The sequence below is a fragment of the Leptosomus discolor genome, chromosome 7 (genome assembly GCF_034619465.1).
Source record: "Leptosomus discolor isolate bLepDis1 chromosome 7, bLepDis1.hap2, whole genome shotgun sequence".
NCBI lineage: Eukaryota > Metazoa > Chordata > Aves > Leptosomiformes > Leptosomidae > Leptosomus > Leptosomus discolor.
The window spans coordinates 66,365,587-66,386,702 of NC_141397.1; the positions used below are offsets into that span (position 1 = coordinate 66,365,587).

Here is a 21,116-nt window from a genome sequence, read left to right on the forward strand (position 1 = left end):
TGCAATTACCTTTCCAAGGGAACTGTGGTGGGTTAGCAGAGCCTATCCATGCGTCTGTCAGTGTGTGAGCTCTGCTTGAGCACCAGGGACTCGGCCCTCCCTTGCCTGTCCGTGTTGCACTGGTTCGGTGGCCACTGCAGGGGGGCAGCCGTAGCGCCGGGACCGCCGTGGGCTTGGGGATCCCCCGGGAAAGGGACGTTTGAGCTGGGCACAGGGTGCTGAGTGGTGGCGTTCTCGAGCCCCACGCTACAGAAAGCGTTTTCTCAGTGGTATGCAAGAGAGTAGTCTCTCTATATAGAGACTGGTAAGGATGGCGAAGAATGTAATTAAGCTTAAATCTGTAAATCCATTTAAATCTGCAGGACTTTCAATTCAGCTATGAGATTTACAATCTGATAACAGCCTAAATGGTAATTTGTGTGATAGTAAGTTGGCAGAAGTTGAGAAAATTTCTTTGAAGATTATCTGAACTGACGAGGTTACCAGAATCTTTTGTTTACTCTTGACACACAGAGACATTGTGCAACGTTTTATTATATTCCCCAAAGCAAACAGGAGCAGGGGTGGGGGAGGTAAGGACAGTGGGAGGTGGGAGAGACGAGAACATATAAAGGGAAATTGCATGTGCCTGCCCTGTGTTTTTATTTCACATTTTCCACAAGGTTCATGAATGCAGAATGACACAATTCTTCCTAAGTTGCTTGCTGGTTTCCTGCAGTTGCCAGGTTGCGGCAGTGAACAGGGAGTACTACATCGGCATTATAGAGACAGCGTGGAACTATGCGCCTGGCGATACCAACATCGTGTCTGGACAGCTTTTTGCAGAAGAAGAGTAAGTAAAACAGTTTACACTGGTTGAGTTGGATTTTACAGCTTTGTCTGCTTTAGACACTGGGGACAGACTGAAAATCTGGTGAAGGCAGTGAAATGAATCATGTTGGTGTCTGCCAGTGGATTTTCTGTCAGATGTATAAGGGAATTTTGACCTTTTCCTGGCTTCCTGGAGAACTGCATTCTGATGCTCTGCTAATTAAAAAGCGTTGGAATACGTAGGGGTTTTTGTGAATTTGTTGCAATGAAATGTTTACTAAGTAGAGACTAGAAAAAGACCCTGAATGTCTAATTATGTTTAATTTTGAAAGGCTCAGGTGCCAGTGCTGAAGAGAAAACTTTTGCTGTCATGTTTTAAAACACAGAAGTTTGACAAATTAAAAACTTTCCTATTGGGCACAGGTTTCCTTTGTAGATGTTCAGTGTTGGCCGTGGTCATTTTCACTGGTGCAGCAGCACAGCCGGGTCCTTCCATCCACAGTGGAGGAGCTGGGTTGCTTGTTGTAAGGCAAGGAGCATCCTGTGCAGAGCGAGAGCAGTAAGTAGGATAAGTATGGTAGGGAGGAGGGGAGCACCCTGAAGATACATGTAATCGATAAAGAAAACTCAGATATAAAAGGCATCAGAGAAATATTTGAGAGAGGAGAAATGTTCCTTCATTCTACTTTTTCGGTACCTTTGAAATGAAATAGGGCTGTACTAAAATAAAAACAATGAGGAGAGAAATCAGAAATTAGAAAAATCTCAGAATACATTTCTCAGTCTGTAGATGAGGGATTGGAAGATTTCCTGTGGTTTGTTTTCTCTTGTAGAGCTGCCAATATCTCAGCCATAATCTACCACTCCATCAGGCACAAGACGAAGCAGTCAACTTTTTTTTTTTTTTTAATTGTAAACAGAGTAAGACACGGCCAGTGATCCAGCAGGCTAGTAATTCTGATAAATGGGGGGAGCAGTGCATCTTGTCTGAAGATTGCAGAGCAGTGTTATAATACAACAAGCCACCACTTGTTCACTGCATTTTCACTGCTTTGCTCTGCTCTGTCACAACCAGCAGCATGCTAAATTAATCCCAGTTTTTCAGTGCCTGCACTGAAGCTGATCCCTTTTATTGTACTTTTAATTTTCAGCTTCTCCGATTCTTCTCCTGAACTGTTCAACTGTGAGGCTGTGCTTGTACAGAGATGATATTTTATAGAGGCAGGGAAGAGCAGGAGAAAGGAAGAGAGCAGTGTACCTGCTAGAAGGAATACTCTACAATTAAATGGTAGCTGTATAAACAGTCCAAGAAGAGCCATAACGTGTTTGTTTGATTTAATTTGTGGCTGAAAAGCTTCATGCACTCGGACTTCCAGTAACTGAGCCTTTGCAACTATTTTGTGCTCTCTAAATTTCATGGAGCTCTGAATTGTTATTTTAATTACACTTCAGATCTGTGCTTGCCAAGGTACAAACAATTCCTTCCCCACATGCTCCAACAATGCTCAGCCTTGCGGGAAATACTTTGCATTTTTGGGCAGTATTAACTTGCTTCACGATATGGCCTGCTGGGAATCTGAAGCCAGGTTGGCTTGGCTTCTCATAGCGTAGGATGAGGAATCAGGAGGCTGCTGAACTTCAGGCAGTGTTGTCCTGTCTCCTGGGGTTGTCTCCTCCTGGAGTAGATGTACTTCCACAGCTAGTCCTCCTGAAATGGGCAGGGAAACGTGCAGGAGGATTTGTTAAGAGACTCCAGAATTTGGGCTAACAGCATCAGCCAATAGTAGCACTACTAGTTTGAACAGCCACTGCTGGCAATTTCTCTCACCACTGCAGTCAGCACTTTTTCCACAAAGATGAGTCTTCTCAGAGACTGGAATGTTAATGAAAGGTACCTGACCCTCAGCACAGGCAAAGATTGGCTCCAAAGCCGTTCCCAGTTGATAGTTGTCAGAGACACGTGGTGACCCCTCGCCTCCGGCTGGTGGTGCTTGGACAGCACATCCACGATTGCTACGTGTTCAGAGATGTTGATACCACGTGCAGGAAATACCATCTTCATCTGCCTCATTTTAGCTCATGGGTTAGGCTGTTTTCTCACTAACCAAGCTCTCATTTTTAATACAAGTGTTTCATTAATTGAGAGGAGCAATGGTCCAGTAGTTCAGGCATTCAGTGACTGAGGTCGTTGCCAATTTCCTTCTCTCATGTAACCTGTTTGTGTATTCTCGGGCTGAATCTGTAAAAATGAGACTTTATTAGGGTAAATCCATATCAAGCTCTGAGGCTGTGATTCTTCTTCATCTATGACTGGTGATCAAGTTGAGGCCTTGGTCTCACTTATTTCAGTGCTCTGCATGTCCGCCTCCACCACCTCACACACACACACACTGGACATTAGCAGCCCCTTGTAGTCTTGCCCGTGTCCAGACATCCTAAATGTGTTTTACGGCTGAAAAGTCTGCTCCTCATTGCAATGGAGGAAGGACTGTGCAATCAGCATAATAGCATGATGATGGAAATTAGTAGTTTTAACAGGCCATGGAAAATTACACAGCAATTTAAGCATGCAAGTACAAAAGTTTCAAGCAAGAAGAACTGTTACTTGCCTTGTCCGCATGTTCTCAAATTTGACCAAAATTGTATTAAATACCTTTATCTTCAGTTTACAAAATAGGTAGAAAAATCTTCAGGTTGGTGCATAATATTTAATCTCTATATGGGTGCCTAACTCTTTTTGATGAGACATATTTGCTCCTAAAACCGGATATAGTTGTGCGTAGTACTACGAAGGCCTGGTGTTTATGTCAGACCCTGCTAATTAACACCGTTCAGATATGAAATGAGTATCTGACGCTACAGGTGTGTTTGTGTCTTTCCTTTACAGGCAGGCTGGAGTCTTTCTCAAAAGAGGACCACACAGGATAGGAAGCACTTACAAGAAGGCTGTCTACACTCAGTACACCAGTCATTTATATGATGTGATAGTTGACAAACCTTCCTGGCTAGGTTTTTTAGGCCCTATCATTAAGGGAGAAGTTGGAGATTCCATTATTATTCATTTGAAAAACTTTGCTTCCAGAAACTACACGCTGCATCCACATGGCGTGAGGTACACAAAGGAAAATGAAGGTAAAATTGAGTCAGTTCTGTGCCAGAATTTATCAAAAGTTAATAATTTTTCTGAGTTTAAGTGATATTCTCTCATCAAAGAGAAGACTGGTCAAGTAAATAAAGATTTGAAACAGGACACAATCAATTTAAAATAGAGCTAAGAAGTTTGATAATTTTTTTAAAGAGCAAAATACAAAGCCAAAAGTGAATTCCTAAAGGCGGCTATTTTAGATCAACGTTTCACCTGAAATAAGGGTATAAAGGTATATAGGAAATGCGGGTGTTGAGGATAGCTAAAGGAAAAACCGTTGCTGTTGTGAAGATACCGTTGACAGTGATAACTTAAAGTCCCAAATTCTTAACAGTAAATTTGTATCTATTGTATATAAGATACACAAGAATGTCTTAAAATGGAGGAACAGCTACTGCATAGTTAATAAATCAATGAGATAAAAAGTTTGACACACTTTAACATGTATTGTGCTGTTGGGATTAGGGATGATTTGCCCAATAGCTGGTCTTGCCACACTCAGGCGATGGGGCATTTTCTGCGCCAGGCAGCTGTTGGAAGTTTTGTTAGTGGGCCTTAAAAACAGTGTGTGAATTGCTGAGAATATGATGTTGTCTTAAAAGCAGTCTTTAAAAACTTTTCATTAGAAGAATTTATGAAGTATCAGCCTAACTTCTAATATTTTGTGAAGTGTTTGATTGCAACTGATGTGTGGTTTGATATAGACACATTCTATGGGAGCAGAACAGTGTGCTACGTAGCAGTACGTGCACTTTTTGGAACGGTGTTTAAATTTTTTTTTTGTGCTGCTCTCATTCCAGCAGCACTTACGTTCCTTGAGGACATCTGCAGTATTTTAGAACAGTTTCCAAGATTAATATTTAACAAATGTTTTACAAATATTTGAATTGTTATCTTTTTAGCAGAAGTACATAGCGCCCTCCTAATAAATTAAGGACTAAATTTGATGTGCCATTAATCGAAGCACTCCCAAAGCACGCACAAATTCGAAGGCAAATGAAGAGACTCTTAAAGAGGAGGAAAAGATCTACTCACCTGATTTGAAAGATGTTTTTTTGCTTGTATTCAGATGTTCAGTCCATGTTACTGCTATACGTAGTCAACTTTAAAGCATGGCAGGTGCTATCCTGACACCATATTGTGAATGTGTTTTGTTAATGGTGGCTGTGTGGCATTCTTCAGGTGCTTTTTATCCTGACAACACCAAAGATTTGCAAAAGAGAGATGATGCTGTGGAGCCTGGAGGCCAGTACACTTATACATGGGACGTGACAGAAGATCAAGGTCCGGCTAAGGGAGATGCAGACTGCATAACCAGGGTTTACCACTCCCACATAGATGCTCCAAGAGATGTTGCCTCAGGCCTTGTTGGGCCTTTAATAATTTGCAGGAAAGGTAAACCATAAATAAATAAGTAAATAAATACGTACGCAAGGTGATTGGTAATGGTTATTGATAAATATCAGTGAAATAATTTGCTGGAAGAGGAGAATATTGCAGTTAATTTTGAAGTAGCGGCTTTTTGTCCTCTCAATTAGCTGCCTTTCAGTAGTATAGGAAGTAGTTTGATTTTGTGTGTATGACAGCAAGTGTAATTTGCAGAATACTTTGTCCACAAATCCATATGAGTGAGTTGTCTTCATGCTAGTGATGCAAAAGGATGTGTGATTACTGATACGAGAAATAGATTTGCTGTAATCTTATCACATGCAATATTTATTCTTAGTGAAGTTACTTTACGGTATCTATTGAAACCGATTTTTGATTTCTGAATGTGTCTGTAAGTTTATGTGTACACTCACACTCAAGAAAAGTGGCAAAATATGAAAGTGACTGGCCCTACTGATACGACACTTAAAACTGATTAAAAGATAGTGTCAGTTGCCAAAGACTGAATATACCACTTTCTTTTTCAGATACAATGAACGAGGACAGCAATAAACACTTTGATGCTGAATTTATCCTTATGTTTTCTGTGATGGATGAAAATCTCAGTTGGTATCTAGAGGATAACATCAGGACATACTGTTCTGAGCCTTCCAAAGTTGACAAAGATGACGAGGACTTCCAGGAAAGCAATAAAATGCACTGTGAGAGAATGTTATTTATGTTGATAGTCATTGATATGGTGAAATAATATTTTAATCTATTGTCTCTTTTAATGAACTATAGATATTTTCTTTTTTTTTTAAGCAAGGCTTTTTCTTGGAGGATTAAGAAAGATCCTTTTAAATAAAAAAAAAAATGAAGTGATGGCATTGTACTATCAAACCTTTGGAGTTCTGATATAAAATTCTTAGGGGCTAAGAACCTCTTTGCCAGTTTAATTTCTTAGGCGCTCTAAACAGAGTCGTGTTACTTTGTTCTGTTTCCTAGTCCTGAACTTCACACTAAATATTGCAGTTTTTACTGTTAGTGTCAACCAAGGCGATACCTTTGGCTCTGACATGGATTCCAGCATCCTAGTAGGGACTACTGGCCATGTGGGTAGTTGTGCAGATGGAGCGTGTGTCTGATAATGGCTCACTTTCAGAGGTGCGGAGTTTTGCTTTGGCCCTCTTTCTGTTTTGAAGAACAAGAGAAATGGTTGTCTGACACCTGCTTTTGAAGAAAAGATCCTACTGTCTGTGAAGGTAACCGTGATAAATAACATTTCTTTTAGCAATCAACGGGTACATGTACGGATACCTCCCAAACCTCGCAATGTGTGTGGAAGATAAGGTAAAATGGCATCTTTTTGGCATGGGTAATGAAGCTGATATCCATTCAGCCTACTTTCATGGCCAGACCTTAGTAGAAAGGCACCATCGAGTTGACACCATCAACCTCTTCCCAGCCACATTTATTGATGCTGTCATGGTACCAAGGAGTCCTGGGGAATGGCTGCTCAGCTGCCAAGTGAATGACCATATTGAAGGTACAGAGTAAGTTCCATTGATCAGAATTTATTTTTTGCTTGAGCTAACAGTTTACTGAGTCACTTTAGCAGTGCTCCGGACCCGATTATATGCTAGATGATGTTCTCCTCTAGGTAACAAACCTCTCACAGTAACTGGAATGCCTAGAAGTGTATTAGATGGACTTGAGCATGTAGCCACGGAAATCAAGGAAATTGTTGTCTGTAATGGAAATTGTTATCAGTTGGAAGCAATTGGCACAGCTGTGCTTTTGCAAGCCTCAGCTTTAGACAAACAATAACATGATGCTTGCCTTTTACTGAAGGTAATGTATCACAATTTTCTGTTTGCCAGCAAAAAAGTTAGGGCTCATTCCACATTTGGGCAAGGGGCACAGGACAGGCAGGCTAACTTGCCTGCTGACGTGTTCTGGAAAGTGCATTGGCTAATAAGCAGAGTTGATCTGCATTACTCTTCCCTGTATCTTTGTGTATTTCCAGTGTTTGATAACCATGTGAAATACTTAGAAGCTAATTCCACACTTTTCCGTGGTCTATATCGCCCTTTTCCATGATCTGTATCCCTATAAGTGAGCTGGAGGAGTAATTTGTCACAAAAGTAGAAACAAACACAGAACTCAGAATCATTCTCCAAGATCTGAAAATTCTGATATAGAAGGGAGTATGTTTAACCTATAGATTCAACTAGACAGAGGTTATAAGTTTAGAAATAGCTATAATGTCAAGCAGCATCCTGATGTGGTTGAGGCATCCTGGACAAGACTTGAATCCTACAAATTAGCCAAATCCATAGCTGTAAAAGCATGCTTTTTATTGTATTATTTGTATCTCCAGCAAGCAGATTTGCTAAGAGACCTTTCTCCTAGGGTGCAGAGACCCAGAAGTTTCCCAAGTCAGATGTTGATTAGATTCAGAGGGAAGATGGTCAGTCTGGTAGCACCTGGCCTTGACTGATGAGATAACTGACAGTCCTGTTTCCACTCCACTCTGATCTTTTCTGTACCTGCCGTGTCAGTCGCAGCTTTACAAGCAGAACACACATTACCACACCTGCCTGCCTACTGTAAATACCATGGTTGTGTTTCTGTATCCTGCCTCAGCTGGCATGAGTTCTTTTTATATAATTAATTTTCCTGTTCATTTGTGTTACACATATCCATCAATGGTATGGGAATTCTCCAAGGAAGAGAAGAGCTGTTGGAAGCAGGAAAAGAGAAAACAGAGTGCAGTTCTTTCTCTCTAGTTTTCTTGACCTCCTCCTATTTTTCCAGGTGGTATGCAGGCCCTTTTTCATGTAAAAGTTTGTAGGAAACCCGCAACAGATCACAGTGAGAGAACAAAGATAAGACAGTACTTCATTGCTGCTGAAGAGATCATTTGGAATTATGGCCCATCTGCAATGAACCATTTTACAGGACAAGAATTAATCGCTGACAGGTAAATGCTTCTAATTACAGAATTTTTGCTTGCCTAGCATAATTGATATAAACATGCTAAACAAGGTAAGCCATATAGTAGAACTGACTTTTAATCAGGATTTTTCATTGTCCTCCCCTCTGCTTAAATGTTAATCCTAGGATGAATATCAGACCAAATTAGGTCTATTGTTTTCCTTGTAATCTTACTATAAATTTTGCTGTAATGTTAGTAATGTCACGGGGATGAAGCTGAACTGTGATGTCATCTGTAGCAATGACCTCTGATGATTCAAGATGGTTGGTTACTCTGAGTTAGAGAACAAAGCTAGGAATTCATGATCATCTTAGCTGGTGAAAACCACACTAACGGCATCTCAGCTAGCAAACAAGTCGCACGAGGTAGCTTTGCCCTTTGATCTGTGTTTATGTATTTAAGACCTGGATCAATTCACTGATTACATTGATTCCTCAAGTTTTTCATCAGCGAGTTAAAGAATACTTACCTGCTCCACAAGGGACAAGGCACAGTTCATTGTTCGAACAGCTCCTTTTTTGAAAAGTGTAGTCTAAAAAGTGTAGACTAAATCTTCTCACTTTCTATTTAGATGTTACATATTCTGGGTGTTTATATCTACTGTTGTTGAATGACTTGTGACTTTTAGTAAAAAGAAGAGTAAACTTCAGGTTACGAACTCTTGACCTGAAATCACTGTTCATGAGTCTCTAAGCATGTTGGCTTCGTAAGGGCAGCACAGCACAGTGTCTTTTTCTTAAAGAGAAGTTAGTGAAGGATAATGGATTCCTGCACATCTTTGTACAGGACTGCATATAAGTGTGTGGCTAGGTCACTGAAAGGAGACCCAAAGACAAACTCAGAAAACAGGGTTGAGGTCCTGACTGCCTTGGTAAAGCTGAGCATTACAACTTCAACTGTTTGCGTCTATTGCAATTTCTTTTACACAGTGAATCCCGTGTATTTTTTGAACAAAGTGAGACAAGAATTGGTGGCTCTTATAAAAAAGCCATTTACAAAGAATACACAGATGGTTCTTTCTCTGAACATAAAACAAGACTCACAGAGGAAACACATCTTGGACTCTTAGGTAAGATGTCTAAAATTATTTCATGCCAAAGATTTATGAGACCAAACTATCCCTTCCGCTGGCTAGCCAGCAGTGCCCCTCCACCTCCAAGGGACGGGCCCTCGGCTCTCCCTGCCTCCTGCAGGTGCTAGTGCCTGTGGCTTCCTCCAAGAGGCATCCCAGGGTGCCAGAAAGCTCCTGAAAGCAAGTGCTGTGGTGGTCGCCAACTTGCCTGTGGGAATGTGCCGTGGTCTCCAAAGGTCAGGCTATGAATTACAGGGCCAGGCTAGGCAGGTCTAGCCCTATGTATAACCTGGCTGCTCCTGGCATGGCTCTGGACTGAGTTTGAGGTTGGCACTAATGTCTGTAGGTCCCTTTCCAAAGGGGTGAACTGTCCTGCATGACACTGGGCCTCCATGAGGAACTGGGAATGGAGTAGTCCCATTGCTGCTGGGCTGCCATGTGATTCGGGCTGTGTGCTGAGGACCTGGTCTGTGGCCACATGGGCCCAGGGGCAGTTCCCCATGCAACAGGAAAAGCGGCCGTTGATTGCTCTAAGCTCACGGTCATCTGTACATCACTGGGTAGAAACAGCTTGTAATTAGACTGTGTGCTCTTTTCTAGGACCTGTTATCAAGGCTGAAGTGGGCGAGAGCATCAGGGTGACCTTCCGAAACAACGCCAGCCGCCCATATAGCATTCAGCCCCATGGTGTGAGTTACCTCAAGAGCGACGAGGGGGCATTGTACGGTGCTGCCTCCAGAGGTGCGCCCATAGACAGGGATCCTGCAAGCACCAGAGAACAAGCTGTCCTACATGTTGATGTATTAAAGGTGATAAAATAAACAATGTTCATTAGGCATAATTCCTAATGTTCATTCTATAACAGGTACTGAATCTCCAGCTTCTCATGTGAGTCCTGGTGCTACATTTACGTATGAGTGGAATGTGCCAGAAGATGTGGGCCCCACAGAGCAAGATCCGGACTGTTTAACCTGGCTTTATTACTCAGCTGTGGATGCAGTCAGAGACACCAGTTCTGGCCTTGTGGGGCCTCTCCTGGTGTGCAGGAAAGGAGCTCTCCTTCCTTCTGGGAAACAGGTCAGTCTAAGAAGGAAAATGGAAGCATGTGCACCATTATAGCTGGATCTGCTTTCTCCTCCTGAATTGTGCCTTCAGGGCCTGCCACATTAATGACGACTCAGCACCATCTCCTCCCCACATCACAGTCTCACCCATGTGCTGAGGGGAATACATAAAATGGGTAAGAAAGTGGGTTTGGTTTTTGTTCTTTTTTTTTAAAAAAAAAAAAAGGCAAAATCAGTCTGGTTCCAGATAGACAGACGCTATTGTGAAACCACCATCTCCGTGAGCAACCACTGGCATTCAAGTCTCAGCTAGGATGAGAATGTCTAGAAAAATATAGAGACTTTAAAGACCAAATTGCACATTCATTTGCAGAAGTGGTTCCTGCTCGTAGAAAGAGCATTAGCGGCTGATATCTAGTCACCAGATTCAGCAATTAGAGAACATTGAGATTATCAGGATGAAGTACCAATGTATGCATCTACCCTACTTTGTGAATTATACTCATAAATTATTATGTGCCTAGAATTTTTTTCCTGGCGTTTTCTGTCCACTCATTTCTATTTTCCTTTGTGCTATTTCTTTCCACAGAAAAATGTGAACATGGAGTTTTTCCTACTTGCCACAGTATTTGATGAGAATCTGAGCTGGTACTTGGATGACAATATTTTGATGTTTACACTAAATCCTAACATAATTGACAAAGATGATGAGGACTTCCAAGAGGCTAACAAAATGCACTGTAAGAAAATTATTAGTTAGCCAAATATGCATTTCTAGACCAAGGTTTTACTTTTGTGATCTCATGTTGGAGACTGAGAAACTGTAGTGGCAGAGACATTTCATTCCTTTCCATCAGAAACAAACCCATGTCTGAATGCCATTCAATTTCAGCTGAAAGTGGTGGTTCAAAATACAGCATCTGCTGTTCAGCGTCTTCCATGGCAGTTGAGTATTTAGCACTGTTATGTGCCACTTTGAGCAGGCAGAAGGAGAAATTAGGTCTGTAGCCCGTGTGCAATCCCTGTGAATGCGAGCAGGCAGCAAGGAAAAACTGACCTCTGCCCTACAGATGATGTAGCTGAAAGGAGGCTTTTCACAGAAAATCTGGAGGTCGTCTGGTCCAATACATCCCTGCTCAAGCAGGCCCGCCCAGAGCTGGTTGCCCAGGACCGTGGCACTGACGGCTTCTGAATGCCTCCAAGGATGGAGACTCCGCCACCTCCCCGGGCAACCTGTGCCAGTGCTCGGCCACCCTCACAGCGACAAAGTGCTTCCTGATGTTCAGAGGGAACCTCTGTGTGTCCGTCTGTGGCCGTGGCCTCTGGTCCTGACACTGGGCACCGCTGGGAAGAGCCTGAGTCTGTGCTCTCTGCACCCTCCCTGCGGGTGTTCGTACACGTTGATGAGATGCCCCTGAGCCTTCTCTTCCCCAGGCTGCGCAGTCCCAGCTCTCTTGGCCTTTCCTCTAGGAGAGGTGGTCTCTTGTCCCTTTGTCATCCTTGTGGCCCTTTGTTGGACTCGCTCTGGTATGTCCACATCTCTCTTGTACTGGGGAGGCTGGCATTGGACGCTGTCCTCCAGGTGTGGCCTCACCAGTGCTGAGGAGAAGGGAGGGATCACCTCCCTCGACCCACTGGCCGTGCTTTGCCGAGCGCAGCCCAGGACACCACTCGCCTTCTTTGCAGCAAGGGCACATTGCCGGCTCGTTTTGTGTCTGTGGCTGAGTCTGTATTCCTTTACTGGCACCGTGGCCCCCTTAGAGTGAAAAACTGCTTCTTTCGTGGGGCAGAGCTGAGTTTCACACTGGTCGTATTTTGGTACTGTAGAAACATCTTTCAAGTTTCATGCGAAAGAACATTTTTATCTTTAGTACCTAGGCCTGCAAATAAGTCCTAATCTTTAAACGTGTTTGCTTGTGCTCTTTTTTAAATTTTGCCCTCAGGGGCATTCCTGCTATTTACAGAGCCTTGATACCGAGCATTCCATGACACCTGTGAGGACCAGGCTTTGAAAGTTTTGCACAGGAGTAGGTAGAAAGGATTAGTAACTCTAACAAAAAAAACTTTTCAGCTTGTCTGCACTATGTGGCTGAAGGGTCTTGCAGGGTATAAAGCAGGATGCTTTATGCATCAAGTCAGCTACCTGTGCTTTAGGCATTGAAAAGGAGAACAGTCCGAAATTGTTTTTAAACACTGGGGTTTAAAAGGTTTTTTTGCTTGAATTGATTCTCTAGTTTCACTGATGTGATAAAGTATTTTATTATTTATATTTCTGTCAGTCTAAGGCATTACATTACATTGAAGTATGTGTTATTTAATCTGTATTGCAGAATTAGGTAATACGTTAATCAAGGTGGGTTTTGCTTCCTCAAATCTTCCACAGCCATTAATGGTTATATGTATGGAAATCAGCCTGGCCTTGAGATGTGCAAAGGAAGTGTGGTTTCCTGGCATTTGATGGGATTGGGGTCAGAAGTCGATGTCCATGGGATATACTTTTCAGAAAACACATTTGTAACTAAAGGAACAAGAAGGGATACAGCAAATCTGTTTCCACATACATTTCTTACAGCTATTATGAAGCCTGATTCTGAAGGTAAATGTCTTGTTTAAAAACCTTGTTACTAGTTTAGAAACTGTTTACCTATTTATTATTTATATATTATTTTATGCTTAGAGACAAGCTTTAAATAGCTGATACTTTGATTCTTTGGGTGCTAAAACTGTGTACTGCTGTGTTTGAAGGGCAGCAAACCTGTGTTCCTAGGATGTAAGGTCTTAATGCTAAAGCCTTGATTTTTCTAGCTTCTATGTATGCTGAATGTTGTTACTACAAGTAGCCATACCACACAAAGAATTTGGTTGTTGTATGAGCTCATACATACCTTACATCCTGTGAACACAGGCCTGCGTCTCAGTTGCTAAACACTAGATCAACATAGGTAATACAATCTCAAGATCTACTAGTAACAGATTTTTGTCCTCAAGTCTTTGTTTCTTGTGTGACCTCTAGGAGTTTTTGAAGTATCGTGCCTGACAACAGATCACTACACAGGGGGCATGAAACAGAACTACAAAGTGAAACAATGCCATTGGTGGAATGTGGATCTATCTATGTATTTGCATGAGAAGACTTACTATATTGCTGCAGTGGAAGTTGAATGGGACTATTCTCCTAACAGGACATGGGAATTTGAGCGGCATCAATACCATGAGGAAAGGTACTTTGGAATATACACAAAGGAAAAAAAGAAAAAAAGCAAAGGAGCAACTCACTTCTCTGACCCTTTTCTCCTCCAGGCATTTCTAGACACGCTTTCTTTGCATATGTGTTTTTAGGGCTCATTTGAATTTGTGGACCTTCTCCAGTAATGTTGGCATGTAACTGTGAGCCAGACAACATGATGTTCATGAAATGGTCCAGCATCAATCTTCTGTGGGGCAGTTGCAGATTTTCATGAATCCTGGCTAGTGCATGTGATTATTATTCACTGATGTTGGCACAGTCCTTGATGTGGAACGCTTAAAATGTTCGTTAAGTTGTAGATACGATGATTACTTTGTCCTGATATTTGATTACTTACAATATGTAAAATGTCTTTGTCTCATGTTTATCTGTACTCCAGGTAAGGTTCTCTTGTACTCCCCTCAATTTCATTAGCTTACACAAGCCCATGACTGAATCCATTCATTATGAAGCTTGTTGTCTTGGTGTTTTATTCCCAGTACTTGAATCTCAATGAGAGGAGGGAACTGACTGGATCAAGTAATTCATGCCAATTAGCAAAAGAGGCTAAACAATGAACTAATGAATTTCTATGTGTTCCACCTGTATAACTTCATTTGCAGTTAAAGTAGCGGATTGTAACAGCCTGTATTTTTTATTGCCTTAATTGTATTTTCTTCTCTTTTCCTCAGCGTGATAGCATATTTCCTTGCCTTGCACACCATAGCGGACTCTGTCGAAGTTCTAAGCATAAGTAACATGGGCTATGCTGGTATCAGATTGTTTTTTTTTTTTTCCCCACTGTCTCCAGCCCCCATGATCTCAGCAGAGAATCAGTCCCTCATGTTTTCATTTCATTTTGGGCTTCACTTCAGATCTGCAGAAGTCACTGAGGGCTCTATTTTTCAGTATGCACTGGATGACTTCTTGCAATTCAAAATATCTGCCAGGCTGAGCACTCGGCACTCTCTCAAACACTATATAGACACGGTCTATTTATAGTGGGGTTTTTTTAACCTCCCAGGTGAAGAGAAACCTCCCTGCTTAACAAGAATGTTTTCATGTTGAAGATACCAGTGGTAGCTACAAGATTACTGTTTCACTGAGCTGTTTTTTTGTTTGATGGTTAATTGACATATCTGCAAAAGATGTTTTAAAATACATCAAGAAATGTACAACATACTCTTATCGCTGTTTTCTTTTTTATTTTTTGCAGCCCTGGCAATCCATTTTTAAATAAAGAAGACAAATTCATTGGTTCAAAATACAGAAAGGTAGTATATCGTGAGTACACTGATCAGACATTCAGTACTCCCAAAAACAGAACAGAGGATCAGCAGCACCTGGAAATTCAAGGTATAGTCATCATAAAGTTCAGTTTTGAAATGGGGAAAAATGCAGTAAAACAAAACAAGAAGATACTACTTGAATAATACTGAGTATAGTACATAGCACACGAAGTGCCTAAACCTACGTGGAATTGCTACTTTTATTACGGTGCTTGCCTTGCAAGATTACGTTGCTTGCTTTACAAGAAAAAAAATCCTTCTGGTTTGCTGCCTGATCACAGGTCAGCGTTTCCAAAGTCAGCATAAAACTGGGCAGCAACATCCAAGCTGACTTCACGTACACAGTAGGTGCTCCGCACTTTTGAGACTTAGGCCTGGACTTAGACGCCTGACTTCAGCTGCCCCACTTGGGGTATCATACTGAATGACATTGTCCGTGGATAGTATAAGCCAATGTTCCTGTGTACTTGAACGCAGCAAGCTGCCCCTCTCTCTCTCTCTGCTCTGATCTGTTGTAAAACAAAGTTAATCTTTCTTTTCAATCCAATAGGACCGCTGCTTATGTCAAATATCGGGGATAAAATTACAATAGTTTTTAAGAACTTGGCATCAAGACCTTATTCTATACATGCCCATGGAGTGAAAACAGACAGTTCTGTTGTTGCTGTAACTAACCCAGGTATCAGAGCATCCTTGTTTATTTCTAGCAGGTAACAGCAAGCCTTCTAGTAAGGTTTTGCAAGCTTTCATTTTAGGATAGCAGGAAAGACTTAATTTTTCTTTGTTTGTTTTTACTTCAAGTTCTTAAACTTTTGATGCTGATGATGACAAATACTTCTACAATTAAAATGGGGCTGCTAACTATTGCTATGTATCCTAGCCCTTTACCGATCAGTAATTTTTTTGATGCAGTCTGGCTGCACCTTTCACAAAAGCAAACAGATTTGGCTACATAGGGAGAGCATAGCTTATGCTAGCTATTATTTCAGAAGTTCCTCTGTGATCTTTACAAAAGATGTAACTGGTTTTATTAAGTATGGTAAACTGTCCAGTGCAGCCACACAAAAAGACACGTTGGCCAGAAGAGTCAGGGATCTGCAGAAGGGAAATAATAAGCTAGCCAGTGCAGTAACTGGGAAGAGGAAGTGCAAGATAAATATAAGCTGTAAATGGAGATAACATTTGTTTCAGGATGACCTCTTACAGGTCACCACACAGAAAACTTCTAAAATTCATTGATATTTATTTAATTCAGGTGAAACAAAAATGTACGTCTGGAAAATCCCAGAGAGATCTAGTTCTGAGAGAGGAGAGCCACATTGTATTGCGTGGGCATACCATTCAACAGTGGACATCATTAAGGTATATTATTAATATCAATATAAAGGGGTTTGGTCATGACTTCAACACAGATGTACTTACAGCAAAAGGGAGATGAGTTTGAAACTCTTTCTGCTTTCTCTATGAAGTAATTTGCCCCATTACCTTACCTTTGAATTAAAGTATTTCTTGAATAATGCAAGAAAGTCAGGGCAGAATTTGAGCTGGTCACAGCCCTTCATGTTCTTGCTCCCTGTTCTTCTGCTGTTGGTATAGATCACCTCAGATTTCATTCTTAAAGCTAACACCTTATTGCTTGCTCAATATCTAAGCAGTCATGTGTGGGAAAACTAACATGAAACTGTGGAACATAAAGCTGCCATTTTTGTACAAGCACCCAATAACTTAACAAGACTAATAATTTTTAATGGAAATTAATGTATTCTTTCCTTCATGTCTCACCAAACACAAATAAAAAAGTGTCAAGACGTGTATTTTGAATGGAAACCACGCTCAAAATCCTAAAACCTAAAAAGAATTTGGAAAAAAAAAAAAAAAGGCAAGAAATTAAAATGGAATAAATGTTTATTTCTAGCAAGAGATGAAAAAGAGGCAGTTTACTCTTCATAGTCCATTGAACTCAATCCATAGGTAGCATATAACAGTGAAGAAATAACCTTGTTTGTCTGACACTCAGTACCTTTATTCCCAGACACTGACAGCTGTAAAGACAGTAAGAGGATTCATGTCTGGCATTAGAAGTGCTTCTGCTTAGTCACATCTTGTAATTATATAATTTTTCATTTGTAATTTCAGGACACATACAGTGGATTAATAGGCACACTTGTGGTGTGTCATAGACATTATCTGCCATCTTTTCACACTGAAAAGAAAGTTCAGTTTGCTCTTCTTTTTATGGTTTTTGATGAAAATGAGTCATGGTACTTGGATGAAAACATTAAATCCTATTCTAGCAACCCGCACCTTGTTGACAAAGAAGATGAGGAATTCCTTGAAAGTAATAAAATGCATGGTATGTTTCCTATTTTAGTTAATGTAACTCTGGAAACTGTATAAAGAAAGTACTGCATATAAATTTGACCTTCTCATCCCCTCTAAATTTCCAGTTCCAGGGCTGAAGTTCTGAAAAATTTCACTCAAACTATTTGAAAACACTGTTGATGCCACTAAATGACTTTTTTGTCGTTGTTGTTAAACCTATGAAAAAAAAACAGTACTGCATTGCAATTTTGAGGAGAGAAAAATGAAATTTGAAATTTTGATTTGATGTCAGCAAACAACTGTTCTGGATAAATTGGAAAGGCAACATGCATCCTGAAAGCACGTCTTCATAAAGCTTACCCTCTACAAAGAGCCGCAGGAAATGCAGATCTTTAAGAACTGCAATATTAGCAATGGTGTACAGCAGAGAACTTTTAACTACGTCTTACTTTCTGGTTAAATATGGCATATAATCATATCCATTCATAACTTGCTGTCCCATTGTTTTGGTTTTATATACCATTCAAAGCCCTTATTATTGCCTGGCAGTGGCTCTCAAATCTTGTATTGTACTGAAGTTTAGCGAATAACAATACACGAAATCGTACTTGTTTTCTGTCTTGCTTGGTCCCTCGTTTTAGCTATTAATGGAAAGGTGTTTGGAAATCTACGTGGTCTGACCATGCATGTCGGGGACAAAGTAAGCTGGTATTTGATGGGAATGGGCAATGAAATAGACATTCACACAGCACACTTCCATGGCCACAGCTTTGACTATAAGGTAATAACTCCTTTCCACTCATTTCTCGCTGTGTTAAGAATGAGAGGTAGATCAAGTGCCATGGACTGTAATCTCTGGTGAAAAGTCAGATGTTACAATATTAAGCAGGACTTGTAATTTGACCATAAAGTTTTTATGTCCCAAACCTGTATCTGATCAATATACAAGAGACGGAAAGCACCTGCCAGGAGCCTTTGCTGACCGGTGACCTCACATGTTGCTTGCACAAGGCAGCTGTGAATTTTCATGGCTGTGGTAAAACAACAACTGTAATTCTTCACTTCCACTTAGCTGCTCGTTTATTAATCTTTTAAGCATAAAGTGGATCTATGAAGTGATGCTTCTGTACAAATGACGTATTGTAGATGGCTCTGCACTCTACTGTGATTAAAAAGTTTGGTGGGAATATGCATAAAAGGCAGCTTAAATTACTGCCATCTGGCAATGCCACACTGTTTAACTGTTGTTTCTTTTTGCCCTGAAGCAAACAGGGGTTTACCGGGCAGACGTCTTTGATCTGTTCCCTGGCACATTTCAAACTGTGGAAATGACCCCGCAGAACCCTGGAACCTGGCTATTACACTGCCACGTCACTGACCACATCCACGCAGGCATGGAAGCAACCTACACAGTGCTCCCCACGCAGGAAGGTAGGAGCTTCTCTATCTCAGTAATGTTTGTTACGTTTAAAGATGCAGAACGGGGCTCAGACAGGCCAGTGTACTTGGAACCAGGTCAGGTGTCCAGAAATATTTCAGGGCTTAATATTGATGGCTGGAGGCCAGAATGTTGCAAGCCACCTGATCATACCTGCCTCAGCACTGCTGCTCAGAAAACAGAAGTAGCAAAAGGAGTGGATGTTAACTGACTATTGCTTCAGCTTCCCGACAATGAAATTAAAATGACAGATTTTGATTTAAAAAGATTCCTTCATGGGACAGTGTATTTCTGTACCCAAGAAGTGCCAGTACTGTCAGTCTCCCTCTCAATCTTTGTTTGAAACAAAAAGAAGTTGGCAAATAAACCTGAAGGCATCATCCCTGACAGTTAAAGTACTATGAAACTAAAATAGCGTTTTCTTTCTAAAGCACATTTAGCTTTGAAAAACTTGCATCTTGAAGAATTTTGAAAAGCCCTTGTTCCTACAAAGTTTAAAAGCAACGCTTTCCTATACTCAAAAGACAGAGCACAATAGGTATGCCTTAGTTCACTGACAGAAAGAGAACAGTAGGAACATTTCAAAATGTGTGCAGGTAAGTGTGTGTTTGTGCGTGTGTGTGTGTGTATATGTATGTGTGTATATATATATACACACACACACAACTATAAAATGCACACAGCTGGAGCATTAAACACAATCTAGTTCTATTTTATAATCCATTCTGATTTACAGAATACATTTTGCCGAACTCGCACAGATAATAAAAAGATTGACTTAAGGGTACATAGAAAGAGATGCAGAAACAGACTTCTGGAAGCAGCATGTTGGATTTTTCATAATCAGCCATCTAAAGTGCATTAAAATGTATGCTTCAGTGCATTTTAAAGCTGTTTTTAAATCCAACAATGTGTAGAAGGTACTGGGATCCATCGATCTCATTTTTGGACCCTGTTGTCCATATGCATAGGCTATTCTTTTGATGAAATACATGTAACAAAAGCTATTTCCCCCCTCACAGACAAACGGTCCTTGTTCCCAAGATTATTCAATCAGTTCAAGTGTAAAGGTACGGCAGACATACTGGAATGATGAAAACATTTTACCACGGTGATTCTCCAAGGTCTACCTTCAGTGAAGCATTTCTTGAGAAATATGATCTCCTGGACAAGTCATTTCCACCTATGTTCTGGAAGATGTCATTTGGTGGCCCACGGCTAACAGAAGGGCCATAGGGTAAGACAGCTGAATGGATGTAACAGTTTACCAATAGCTTTTTCTCTAAATAAAACTAGTATCTTGCAAGCTAAACATATTCTAAGTGGTGATAATGCATGTTATTTAACTGCTGAGGAACACAGATGTACTTTCCTTTTTTTTAACTTGGTAAATAACTTTATTTTAGGTATCTGTTGTCACATTTTACTCGTCAGATACGTTAGCGGTTATTGCTTGGAAAACAGGAATTTGCTTATCGCTTTATCCATAGATTCACACTTAAAATATATATATATACTATTGTATAATTGAACAGCCAACAAAATAGTTCCATTATTTCTATTGAGTTATAATTTTATCCAGTAACATCTTTCAAGATAGCGAATGAAAAAGATGCAACAGCTGAGGGATCATGGTTGCACCAGCTGTTTTTCTGCTATGAAAATAATTACAAAATAGGCGAAGTTATGCTGAAATAAGCCTGATGAAATGCAGACAGTGAAGGGGCAAATTTGGTGCCAGTTTGCTCTGATGAGTCTTAAACAACTCCTGCAGTGGAATCATTTTGCTGTTAGTTATGTAGTGCAGACCTAGGCAAATTTAAGCATTTCTTGACAGATGGGAGCAGCAGTATTAGTGCACGACTGACGCTGGTCAAAAATGAAACCAGTAAGAGCAGGTATTGTCGTGCTATCCAGTTGTGGTTTAATAGCCAAACTCCACATTCGTTAGACCTGTGTCAAACAAGCAGGAGGGACGTATGGGACAGGCAAGCAAAGCAAAACGCTGGGCTTTACAGCTACCAGAACAAAGGAAGTTGCTTCTCTGTAACAAGCCTAAATCGCTTTGGCCTTTGTTAAGGTTGAAAGATTCTACTGAAACCAGCATAATCCCTACTAGTAAATTAGATCATTGATTTTGGCTGTAGCAGGCATGCTACATAGATTTAAAAAAAAAAAAAAAAAAGGAGAAAGAAAAATAGTTTAACTTATCTATGTAGCACTGTAGCGATACAGATGATCTCTTCTGACTCACTTCTACAGGTTTAAGTAACAGCTTCAGTAAAAATGGATTTGATAGAGTCAATGTCAGCTAACTAGGCCTTTAAATGGTTATGGGATCATGGAGTCATTGTTTTATTTGTGGCAGATTCTCAGAAAAC

The 21,116-nt window shown here is 40.7% G+C and overlaps 1 protein-coding gene across 1 annotated transcript; it reads left to right on the forward strand.

Moving 5' to 3' along the window:
• Positions 1–677: 677 nt before the first annotated feature.
• Positions 678–21,100, forward strand: CP (ceruloplasmin). Its single transcript, XM_009946809.2, has 19 exons — positions 678–832; positions 3,698–3,942; positions 5,138–5,350; positions 5,872–6,045; positions 6,618–6,872; positions 8,144–8,309; positions 9,254–9,393; positions 9,997–10,137; positions 10,262–10,473; positions 11,050–11,200; positions 12,844–13,056; positions 13,474–13,681; positions 14,903–15,042; positions 15,526–15,654; positions 16,231–16,337; positions 17,112–17,328; positions 17,939–18,078; positions 18,563–18,728; positions 19,758–21,100. The coding sequence occupies exons 1-19, from the start codon at positions 678–680 to the stop codon at positions 19,826–19,828; spliced, it is 3,243 nt and encodes a 1,080-aa protein (XP_009945111.1). The 3' UTR covers positions 19,829–21,100.
• Positions 21,101–21,116: the final 16 nt, after the last annotated feature.